Source organism: Megalobrama amblycephala, linkage group LG11 (assembly GCF_018812025.1).
Source record: "Megalobrama amblycephala isolate DHTTF-2021 linkage group LG11, ASM1881202v1, whole genome shotgun sequence".
NCBI lineage: Eukaryota > Metazoa > Chordata > Actinopteri > Cypriniformes > Xenocyprididae > Megalobrama > Megalobrama amblycephala.
Window position 1 is genome coordinate 25,784,031 of NC_063054.1, and position 12,760 is coordinate 25,796,790.

A 12,760-nucleotide genomic window follows, 5' to 3' on the forward strand; every position below is an offset into this window, starting at 1 on the left:
TTTGTGGTGCCTTGTGTGAGGCTAATCCAAAATCACTACATTGGGATATTTAAAGGTCTACACATCAATCTGCAGCTTTAAAGGGATAGTTCACCCAAAATGAAAATTGTCTTCATTCACTCACCCTCAAGTTGTTCCAAACCTGTATGAGTTTCTTCTGTTGAACACAAAAGAAGATATTTTGCAGAATGTTGGTAACCAGACAGTTGATGGTAGCCATTGACATCCATAGTACATCCAGAGCACCTGTAGTTATGACATCAGACTTCTGAAGCTAATTTTATTTTTAAAGGTTGTAATTCTTTTGTCACATTTCTCTCCCCCTCTTTTAAATATTTTTGTTTTTGTTCATGTTTTAAATTAAATTGACTCAACTGCTGGAAAGGTGTCATTTATATTTTAAAAGTTTTTCCCCAAACTTTGAAATGGTCAGGAAGTGTTGACGCACCACTGAATTGTAGTCGCAATATTAATGTTGTTTCAACACTAACTTGGTACATCAGATGGCAACATTATTTTATGTGGACATTACATTTTAGTTGTATTTTCAGTTTCAACAAAAGTGATTTAGAATCAACATCACATTGTAACATTGATCAAACAATATTACCAAAGATCATTTTTGTTAATTTCAGCATTGATTCAACCAATGTATGTCATTTTATATTCAGTAATACACTTAATATTATATATTAACATAATATATAGATGTACATATGATCAGATATGATACTGCATGTGTAATATATTGCAGATATATTTACTCAAACACGTATATAAATATATAATATTTCTTAATTTTATAATTATTTACATTATAAATGTTTCTAATTTTCAAGCTAGTTAACAATAGTACAAGCACGCCTGCCTTTACTAAAGTATTTAGCAAAGAGACTATCACTGGCACAGTGAAGAGGGCACAGCCAGATGTTATTTGGGGAATCCCTGGACATCGCTTTCAGCCAGCTTCTTCTTGCGTCGACAGTTACTCCTGTTGGTAAGGTTCATCCTACGTGGTGGTATGCCGACATTACCCTGGATACCATAGCTCTCGATACACTACAAAGACTTGCTGTCCTGGTCACAGCTGAGCCAGTGAGACGCGCACCACCAATCTGTCCTCTTTTGAATTCTACGTCTCCCATTATGTTGTGTGGATTGCAAAACTTTATGTACAGCTGTGCTATTGCTCTGCTAATTCAACCTTCAAACTCTGCTCTTACTGAAAACTTCCAACTCTATTTTCAAGGCTGATCCAACTAATCAGATCATTAGTAAAAATTCCAAGATCTTAAATGGGTGTCAGACAAGAGAAACATCAAAAATGTGTTGGGGGAATTCCAAGACCAAGGTTGGGAATCACTGGGCTAGGTTACCTGTGCTGCTCAGTTTGATGAGAAAATGGTAAGATAAACAGACAGACAATATGTTGAGGTTTAAAGTCATTTAGTGAGTAAAAATGAGACAATGTATACACTGAAAATGTGACTTGGTATGCCATGGTTTACTCAAATGTTAATGAGTTACATTGTAAATGTATATTGGGGTGCATGGACTGAAATGTTGAATAAGTTGTAAACTGAGAGTTATGAGTTCATCTGAGAAAGTAAAGTAACTGATGATTTCAGCTGTGTTTGCAAGGCCAGGTTGTTTGTGTGTTTTGTTTCCTTTTATTTATTCTTCAGTCTTCTTCGAGAGGAGGGGGTGGGGGGTTGGGGAGAAGAGTTCCATTAAGGTTCCCAATAAAGAACTGTTCTTTCCTTGCGGACATCCATATACCGATGCATTGCTTGGACTGGCAAGGCAATCAACCGGATTTTCTTCCCTGGTAAAATTGAGACAAAGCCGTATAACTCGCATACCGGTAGGATGAACAATAATCCTGATTTTCATTTCTTTGATTCTAATTGAGATTAACAGAAGGGAAAAGAGGTTGTACAGAGAAGCAAGAATTTAACATATGCTCAAAAGGATTTAACTAAAACGGTTGATACAAATTTGAATTAAATCTTTAACTTGCTGCACATTTAACATAACACTCAAAGTAAATTTTGATTCACAAGCACCTTTTAAAATGGTTATTCTCCATTCCATTGAGCTCCGTAGTTATTTGTCTGCAAGAGTATGAACCATCCTTGAGAAAGTAATACATCAAGTGAAAGAACCAATATGAGCCCATTGACACAGAGCATTTAATAAATAACAGAGCATTAGATGGGTTAGTGGAGACTATGTAGTGATGTAATAATATGACAGTGATCAATTTAAATCAAACAATCACGGCAAACGTGTGTTATAGCACATGCTAAAGATGTTCATGCAATGAAATTTGTCAGCTGCTTTTTATAAATACATTATAAATTAAACACCCATACACAAGCAGTTTAATTTATATACAGTTACATATAGCAGCGGTTCCAAACCCTAGTCCTGGAGTACCCCAATAGTACACATTTTGGATGTCTCTCTAAACCGACAACCATTTCAGGTCGTGAAGTCTCTACTTATGAGCTGATGAGATGGTGTGTTTGATTAGGGACCCAGGTGGGAAAAAAAGTACATTTCTATAATGTACTTGAAGTGCTCTATTTTCGCACACTAATTTTGAACTTAATATAGGCTACTAAAAATTTTCTTTAGTACTTCTTAAATGTATTTAGTTTCCACTTGTAGCATACTATGGGTTCAAGTGTACTATAAGTGGTAACTAAATACATTTTTTAAATACAGAGATAGTATATTAAAAGTACATTTTAGTTCATATTTCATGGTGTCTCAAAATAGCACAGTTGAGTACATGTTCCTAAGATTATCTTAAGTACTAAAGAAGAATTTTTAGATTGAATTGTGACTATTTACCAAGAATATTGTCAGCTCATGCCCCTTTATTGATATCAGTGCAATATTCTCTGGATTTGCCGAATTATTAGCTTTGGCGATTTAGCAACCATTTATTAAACAGTCCTGAAGCGTTGAACTTCATAAATAATAACATAGACAACTTTATGATTACAAACAGGAATTCAGCTTCTTCGGGTATAGTTTGGGAGGCTATGAAAGCATTCTTACAGGGCCAAACTTTTCCAGTAAGAAGAAACAATATCAGAAAAGGCTGCAATTACTTGAAAAATAAATATTAACAATAGAAAGACAACATTTTCAGACTAAAGATTCAGTTGTTTCAACAATTGCAAGCCAAAAAATTAGAATACAATATTATGACATCAAAAGCAGCAGAAAATGCACTTCTCTGATCACGACAGAGGTATTATGAACATGGGGATACGATCGGAAAAGTGTTAGCATGGCAAATAAGAAGAAATTAGTAAAACTATAACTACAATATGTTCTTCAGACAAAAAAACTATTAAACACCCTAAATTAATTAACCAAGAATTCCTAGATTTTTATAAATTGCTGTATAAGTCCCAAGGAGTAAATGAAGTTGAAATCCAAAACTTTCTATGCAAATTGAATGTCCCAGTCTTAAGTGATAATGACCAAAAAGAACTTGAGAAAGAAATTTCGCAAGAAGAGATTCAATCTTCAATCTGGAGGTAAAACACCTGGTTTAGACGGTTTCTTGATGGATTTTTACGCTTCCGCTTAGAGCGGGTTTTGCCTAGTTTAATTCATATGGATCAAACTGGAGTTTAATAATCAAACTATTATTAAAAATAGATCACCCTCTGATAACATAAGGAGGCTTATGAATATTATTTATTCTGCAATAAATTAGATTTTCCGGTGATTACTCTTTCTTTAGATGCAGAAAAAGCTTGGTCTTATTTGATAGCTATATTGCAAAAAATGAATTTCGGTCCTAAATCAGCAACCATCCGTACTAACTCTGATTTATCTTCGCACTTTAATTTGTCAAGATGAACTAGACGGGGATGTCCTCTGTCTCTGTTACTTTTTGCATTAGCAGTGGAACCCCTGGCCATTGCAATACAAGCACAAGAGGCAATTTCTGGGCTAGAGATAGGAGGCTATGTACACAAAATATCACTGTACGCGAATGACGTAATGTTATATCTTACTAACCCAGAATCATCTCTGCCTAACTTATCTCAATTACTGGAAAATTTCAGAGAAATATCTGGTTACAAAATCAATATAAACAAAAGTGTTATGATGCCATTAAATTTGGCTGCGGAGAAAATGCCTTTAAATAACATCCCTTTTTCATGGAATACAGAAAAGATTATTTAGGGTTGAATATTCGAAGTTGGAGGAAGCATATTCTTTGAATTACTCCCCACTACTTAAAAAGGTAAGAAGAGACCTGGAAAGATGGAACTCACTACCGATATCACTAACTGGCAGGATAAATTGTATAAAAATGAATGTTCTTTCTAAATTGTTATATTTCAAACTCTTCCGATTTCCGTTCCACAAAAGTTTTTTAATAATCTTAATAGCTCGATTAGAAAATTTATTTGGAATAATAAAACTCCAAGGGTTAAACTTAAGACACTACATATGGCCTTTAAAAAAAGGTTGATTACAACTCCCAGATTTTATGCTTTATTTCTGGGTAGCACAAATGATAGCGGTATGGTTCTGACAGATGAATAGTACAGCTCCACCTGCATGGATACAAATTGAAAAATATCATGAAGGAGAAATACCTCTAGACAAGGCTTTATTCATTCCCCTCTCCTATGTTATAAGAGAGGTTAATAACCCATTCATTAGACACACTTGTAAACTGGGTTTTGAGATCAAGAAAAAATATAAATGGCTATTACCATTATATAATAATACTCCATTTCATAATAACCCAGCTCTTCCTGAGATACTAAGAGATGGGATGACACAATATTGGTATAAAAAGGGTATTCAATTGTTTGAAGATTTGTATGAGGAGGACATACTTTTGACATTTGAACAATTGAGAACAAAGTTTTCTCTTCCTGTAAAACATTTCTTTAAATATTTTCAAATTTCTTTAAATATTTTCAATATATTACTAAATTACAAGGAGGTAATTTAAGGCCCCTGTCCTAACTTTCAATAGACAATATTATAAGAGAGAAAAGAGGGTCCAAAGGTTTTGTGTCTTATATGTATACCAACCTCACTGATCTGTATGGAGAGGATGTATTACCTTCTAGACTTAAATGGGAAAAAGACCTAGAATGTACTTTTGAACAAGATACTTAGGAATTCATCTGTAAAAATGCTTTAACATTTTCTTATAACTGTAGACACAGATTAATACAGTTTAATATTATACACAGGGTATATTATACACCTGAAAGATTACACAAGATAAGTGATTCATAATCAGAATGTTGTCCTAGATGTAAAACATAAGTTGGTACATTATTGCATATGTTTTGGACTTGTTTGGAACTTGAAACCTATTGGAGAAAGATAATACAAACTATTGACAAAATCGTTAATGTTAAGCTTTCATTTGATCCGAGATTTATATTATTGGGGGATGAATCTGAGATGGCTCTGATAGCAGCAAAGAAATGTATAGCTATACAGTGGGAATCAGAAGAACCCCCCAGCCATACTGTATGGCTTAAAAAAAACTTTCATCCTATGTTCCTGTTGAAAAAATAATGTTTAATTTGAGAAAAAAAAAAGAAAAAAAAACGGGGCCTCCACAAGATTTGGGGCAAATTTGTTGAATATATGAATAATGTGGATGTTACATTGATTGAAAATGCAGATGCTATAATGTAACTTCTTTACTGTAACCTATTATTTTTATTATTATTTATTTTATTTATTTATTTATTTATTTTAATAAATTTTTTGTCTCTCTCTCTTCTTTCTTACACATCATCTCAAGGCCTTGTCATAATGTCCATAATAAGTGTTCTGTCTATTGAGGGGTGGGAAAGGGGTGGTTAAAAAACTTTTTTACTTGTATACTGAATTGATTCTGTAAGTTATTCATGTGAAAATAATAAATATATTGATAAAAAAAGAAGAATTTTTAGTATATTAAGTACAAAATGAGTGTGCAAAAATAGAGCACTTTAAGTACATTATAGAAATGTACTTTTTTTTTCACCTGGGAGACATCCAAAATGTGTTGGGTTGGAGGAACTCCAGGACCAGGTTTGGGAACCACATTATGATATGAACAGGAAACATCCTCAAACTCTCAAGTGACTCTTGAATTTGAATCGCTAATCCTCTCACTGCTAGAGACTTCCTCACAACTGACAGTGAGCTTTGGATATTTGTAGGTAAGAGTATGTCTAAAATAAATGTGTCCTGCAGCATTTATGACATTGTTTTTGTACATATAGACTGATTTCAGACAGATCTTTCATCTCATTCTAGTAATGCATCTGATAGTTTAATTAGTCCAGTTCACATGAGAAAAGAAAGGATGAGACTTAATATCCTCCACACCACCTACTCCCGCTCCAAGCCGCTCAACTGGATTATATTGCAACAACTAGAGAGAGAGAGAGAGAGAGAGAGAGAGAGATTGTTAAAGTAAAATGTAATTTCTTTTAAGCAATAGTTTAACCCCCCAAAAATACACTATAGAATTAAATATTATTATTAAATACATTAAAATATAATTAAATATATATATAATTAAAATATAGCATGTCAACATCACTGATGTGAAAACAGCATTGGTTCTCAAATGTACAAAATGTAAAGGGGGACCGGGTTGAGAACCACTGCCATAGTCTACACTCAAGTGACAGATCTGAACAAACTTTGCTGAAAAAGTAACGAACACACATTCTTTGGCCAATATAATGACAATTCTCTCAAACACAGGAAAGTATGTTTCCAGCTCACCTTCTCTAAACATTGACAGTAAATTAATAAGTTGATTGACATCAAATTCCTCTTGCGAAGGACTACATAGTGTAGAATGAAGAAATTAGGTATTTTCAGGTACATGAGGAGTGGGAGAGATAGTCATCATCAAGTCACCTTGAGTCATATAGGCAATCAAATAATCACCGAGATGAGAATGTGAGTTGTGGCGAGAGTGCAGAACTCCCTAAACACTGAAGTGATTGACAGCTCCAGTGATTATAAAGGGAGATTCTTTGCTTTGCTTTCTGTATATAATTTAATCACAATTTAAATAACAGCTGATTTTGTGGCATTACTAACAGGTCCATATCTTTCCTTAAAAGTTTGCAAAGCCTGGGCTAAACTGCAACTGGTTTACCAAAGAATCCACAAAGAAATTTACTGAACATATAAATTATGCCCTACTGAGACATCCTAGTGATAGTATCTCTCACTCTGTCCATTTCACTTCACTAACACACCAGTGGGCAGACCAAAGAGATGAAGATGAAGTAGTAGGCATTGATCTGTGTCTGTGCATTCAGTCTTGTGCTGATGTATTCATCTCTATTATGTAATAGGTGGAAGTACAGAAACAAGTCCTTTTTGGTAGTTTAGATTCAAAAAGTATTCAAAAATATGAACCTGTTCCAGCAGAGAGCGAGCCTCCTCCGACACAAACTCTGGGATGTTCAGGGATGAGTGTCTACCAATGCCAGCAGGATGACACTGATAGAGAGACTACACACACAGCAAACTACACATGAACAACAACAAACTTAAACTATAAGTGTGTTAACCTTTAACATTTACATATGTTAAAATTACATGAAAATCCCTCCAATACAATTTACCACACTCAAATCAATGTATAAATTCATAAATTCAATCAATGTAAAATTATTCACTGAAAACAATTCAACTGTTGATGAAATACTCTCACCTTTCCAACTATGAGCTCAAATAAAAGGGCTCCCAAACTCCACCAATCACACGCTAGCGTCTCTTCACAGATTCCGCCCACTTCTACATGTCATAGAGAAAGAGAAGTTATCATGAGTGTTTTACTTTTAGAAAATTTCTTGTTTGTCTTTTTTTTATTAACTGACAAAGAAGCTTTTGCAACAAAATATTCCTTAGGTGTGTAATTATATTTTTTTCTATGCTTTATTTCATTACATGCTGCTCTCACACAAGAATGTGAACTCATAATCCAGCTAAATAAATAAAGTAGCTTTATTGCTACTCTTCATCAAAAGTACATAAATAATTAGCACAATTAACATTACCTTATTATGAGGCAATTAGGCTCCTACTTGTGAGTCAAGAAGTTATTACGATGTCACCATGCAGACAGAAAAATTAAAGGTCCCGTTTTTCGTGGTTTTTTGAAGCTTTGATTGTGTTTATAGTGTGCAATATAACATGTGTTCATGTTTCGCGTGTAAAAAAACAAAAAAAAAAAAACAGTATTTTTCACATAATTTACTTATCTGTATACCGCTGTTTCCACTGTCATAAAAACGGGCTGATGACTTCCTTGTTCTATGAAGTCCCTCCTTCAGAAATACGTAACGAGTTCTGATTGTGCCAGCGGTTCCTGTGTTGTGATTCGACAGCTCTGAGCGCACCGTGCCCGGAAAGGTCACGCCTCTTACCATAACGTGGAGATGCATGCGCTTAGTGTTTTTGTAAACATGTCTTTAATTTTACCCTATCAATTTGAGCCGGAATCAGACCCGGTGATTGGACTGCGGGATGAAAATAACAGCGTTTCGACGACATGGCGACAAACACACTCTACAAACGCAACTCTTGTGTTTTAGTGACGTCATTAAAGAAGGAAGTAGAGGGATGTAGTCCAAACTGGCCGTTCGATGTAGGCGACTTCTGTTAAATAAAATATCTCGCTTGGCATTGAACTTTGATCTTTAAAATTTTACAGATTTTATTTATACTCTAACAACAACATTACACACTAACTAAAGTTTGAAACATGGGATCACGAAGAATGGGACCTTTAAGGAAGGACTCGAATCCAAACAAATACTAAACATTAAACTGACAACCAATAAAATGCCCTTGTTTCTGTTGTACCAGTGGATAGGTTAAATGAATAAACATTAGTAGGCCTCCTTCAGTCGTTGCCCACTATGGAAGATGAGCCCAGTCGTGAAGTCATGTTGACATCTTTAGAACAGCGCCGACTATGGCTGACGAGGCCGATGCGGGAGTGACAGACTCTGCCACAACGGATGCATGTATGTCTGGCTTTGGTGGTGTCATCGAGGGAGCGACCTTTATAGCTCTCTTTTCCTCCATTAAGGTCTGGATGTGCTCTTCCCCAAGTCTAAGCTGTTTCTGAAGAACACTATGCCACCTGTTGCTTTCAGCTACAATGTCTTCCCAGTTCTCTATATTGATAAGCAGAGCTTTCATATCGCATTTGTATACATCCTTATAACGCAGCTGGGGGCAGCCAACAGATCTCTTGCCAGAGGCTAGTTCGCAATTCGCGTATTAATAAACATTAATACGATTTCTATGCACGGTACATGGGGGAAAAAAGAATTACATAAAACAAAGCACAACAGTAGAGTCATTAACTGTATGAAAGCTGCTCATACACAAACAACTAATATTACTGAAATTAAAACTGACATGTTACAAAGTCATTCACTACTATCTACTGCACAGGTGCATTCCAGCTTCTTTGACCTCTTTCCACTTTGGTATCATTGAAAATTCAGATTTTCCTTTTAATAAATAAAAACTTTTTTGAAATTACAAATTATTATTATTATTATTTATTTATTTATTTTTTTAAATTGAAATTACATTATTTTCGACTCAAAGTCTTGAAATATGAAAATCCAGAGCTGTTGGGCATCTCTAAGGTAGGACACATATACTACCCTGGGTCACCCAACTGTGTGCACTTGTTGCAGATGTATCTGTATTGTCTCCTGTGTTTCTGGGCATGAGAGGCAGAACTCTATCAGTCTGCATTTGTTTCTCTGTTATGGAATCCAGGACTTGATCTATCCATTATTGTCTCACTAGACAGAGACTAATAATGCAGTGTTATCTGTTTCTCCATCCTACCTCACAAGCTGGAAACTCAAAACGGCAAGTGTCCGTTGAAAGGGTACTTTTATCTTTTGGCAGCTGACATCAGAAGTGGCACACACACTGTTACTCACCCTTCTTTCACCACCATGAAAAAAAGTGCCTCTCCCTGTTCTGTACATTATTTGGTGAACATGACACCTCAAGAGGACTGAAGAGGTTGTCTAATCAACCAATGCCCACTTTTTTTCCATGCGTTAACCCACAGAATGCCTCGCAATTTTATAAAATACATGAAGGCTGCTCAAGCGCCATAGCGACTCCAGGACAGCTGTGGTCTTCTGCTCACGTTCAGTCACTTCACACCTGTCTGAGCCAGTTCAGAGCTGATCGACAATCCTGTCTATCCTGCAATACTTCCGCCTACGTCACTTGTGACCTTTCCAACGTAATTACATAAAGTGTGGCGCATCGCAGAGCTAGTGCAAGATGAGCATTTGTGGTTAAAAAGTATTTTAGAAAATTACAAATTGTTTCACTAGACAATACCCTTATTCCTTGGCTGGGATCATGTAGAGCCCTTTGAAGCTGCACTATAACTGCAATTTGGACCTTCAACCCATTGTACCCCAGTGAAGTCCACTATATGGAGAAAAATCCTGGAATGTTTTTCTCAAAAACCTAATTTCTTTTCGACTGAAGAAAGAAAGACAAACATCTTGGATGACATGGGGGTGAGTAAATTATCTGGAAATTTAAATTCTGAGGGCAACTAATCCTTTAAGGTGTACATGGTGGCTATTTCTGCTGGACATATACCAATTGAGGGCGTTTCTTTAGGGATGCATTTGCTTCTCTCATTTCATGCGTAGGATGAGATAGATGAGGCCTTTCAGTCCTCATGTTCCTTCTTGGGACTTACCTATAGTCTTAGAGGGTTTAACGGGGCCTCCCTTTGAACTGTTGGGAGTTAACTGTCAGTAACTGTCAGTTACTGAGGAAATTCTGACTGGTTTTGCTGGTGGCTCTAACATGTGACTGTAAGTTAGGATATGTTCCTAAATTTGCTTCTAATTCTTCCCACTCTCAGTTTGTGGTCTTGCAGTCTTTCTCTCTGCCTTTTCAGTCGCAGGAGGATGAAAAGCATAACTTTGTCCTGTGAGGGCACTGAGGATTTACATCAACCATTTGTTTCAGTGGTCTAAACAAGGGTGTTGGGGCTGCAAAACAAAGGATGTTGCATAGGGTGAATGATGTGATTTCTCGTGACTATAAGATGCATGGACTTTCTTCACCAAGAGGTGGTCAGGCTCATTCTACTATGGGTGCTTGATTCATCACAGGCATCATTTAAGCGTAAGCCTTTGGAGGATATCTTGTGTGGCGGTAACCTGGGCATCTGCACACTATTATCAGATACTTATCATTACATATCCTGTTCATTCTGTTTATATTCTTTGTCAACGCATGGGCTGTGAGTGTACATGCTGATTAACAGCAGTTGCACAGTACCACAGGCACTGTGGCACAGTTCAGTCTTAGATTAACTCCTCACCAGAAGTCTTGATATGAGTTTTGATGATTATTACATTTTGCCTTAAATTATTTGATAAAACTCCATAATTGATTGTGGTGGATAGTGAGCTCAAATGAAGATGAAATACAGTGCATTTAATGAAAGAGCACAAAAACAGCACAGAATGTTTCTATAATGTCAAGACAAGCTGACCTGGTGCGCAGTACATCTTAGAGAAGGCATTAGGGTCACATGATTCCTCTACATCACTCCAGCTGCAGAAATAGGTCAGCTGCACACGACCTGAGAGAGTGTTAGTGTGTCAATCAAACTCTGATCAAATTACACCACAGCCTTAAATAAAATTATTATGTAGTGTGTACAAGTCTTTTAGTTATAATTCAAGATCCCACAAAATGGTTTAATGAACACTCAATATTTAAGGGATATATCCACAGTTGTCTCTCAAAAAAATAGAATATCGTGGAAGTGCAATATTTTTCATCAGTTATTTAAGAAAGTGAAACTGTAATATATATTGGACTCATAACTAAACTGTTTCAGACCTTTTTTTATGTTAATGTCAATAATAATGGCTCAAAAAAAATACTCAAAATATTAGAATATTTCATTTCGAAATTTGATTAAATTACCATTCATATAGTATAAATATCATGTTTCTGTAGGTCTAGGTCAGTACTCTATCAAAGCAACGTGGGCTTCAATAACACCTCAGCAGTGCCATAGGCTGATCGCCTCAATGCCAGTCCGCATTGATGTAGTAATTCGTGCTAAAGGAGCCCCAACCAAGTACTGAATGCATAAATGAATATATACTCTTCAGAACTTTAATTTTCTTGTATTGTAAATCCTATTTTGATTTATCTTTAGGAAATATTCTAATAATTTGAGATGCTGGATTTTTATTTTAATTTGCTGTAAGCTGTAATCAGCAAAATAAAATAAAAAGGCTTGATATATTTTATTTTACGTCTAATGAATCCAGGAATATATGAAAGTTTTACTTTTTAAATTAAATTACGAAAAAAAAAAAAAGAACTGATTTCTGCGATATTCTAATTTTTTGAGACACCTGTATATATAAGAACTTTGTTGAAAATGGGTCATTCTGGGTCAAATCAAACCAAATTTCTGAAACTTTTGGAAACAGTGATGAAAGCCAAAATATGAAATGTCACAAAGGTATATTTAATGAGTAATCCACTATTTTGTAGAGGGGGGTCAAAATGACAATTTTCACCTGAGATTTGGTGCCAATTTACAGGGGTGTAAAAATGGCTTTAGAAAGATGGCAGCATCATTATTTTATTTTTACAAAGAGATTGGTAGGTCTATTAGGAAAATCTGTTGACTTTAGCAATC

The 12,760-nt window shown here is 35.4% G+C and overlaps 1 protein-coding gene and 1 long non-coding RNA gene across 2 annotated transcripts in view; both read right to left on the bottom strand.

The window, feature by feature from the left end:
* Positions 1-1,429: 1,429 nt before the first annotated feature.
* On the bottom strand, positions 1,430-3,543 carry LOC125278135. Its single transcript, XR_007187057.1, has 2 exons — positions 2,067-3,543; positions 1,430-1,825 (listed from the first exon to the last, which is right to left on the bottom strand). It is a non-coding gene; the product is annotated as an uncharacterized LOC125278135 (long non-coding RNA).
* Positions 3,544-3,805: 262 nt separating this feature from the next.
* The window catches only part of rps6kc1 (ribosomal protein S6 kinase polypeptide 1), a 57,533-nt gene continuing 48,578 nt past the window's right edge, over positions 3,806-12,760 (bottom strand). Inside the window, 4 exon segments of the mRNA XM_048206975.1 lie at positions 3,806-6,430; positions 7,438-7,533; positions 7,736-7,818; positions 11,591-11,680. Of these exon segments, the coding sequence (XP_048062932.1) occupies positions 6,329-6,430; positions 7,438-7,533; positions 7,736-7,818; positions 11,591-11,680 (371 nt within the window). The 3' untranslated portion in view covers positions 3,806-6,328.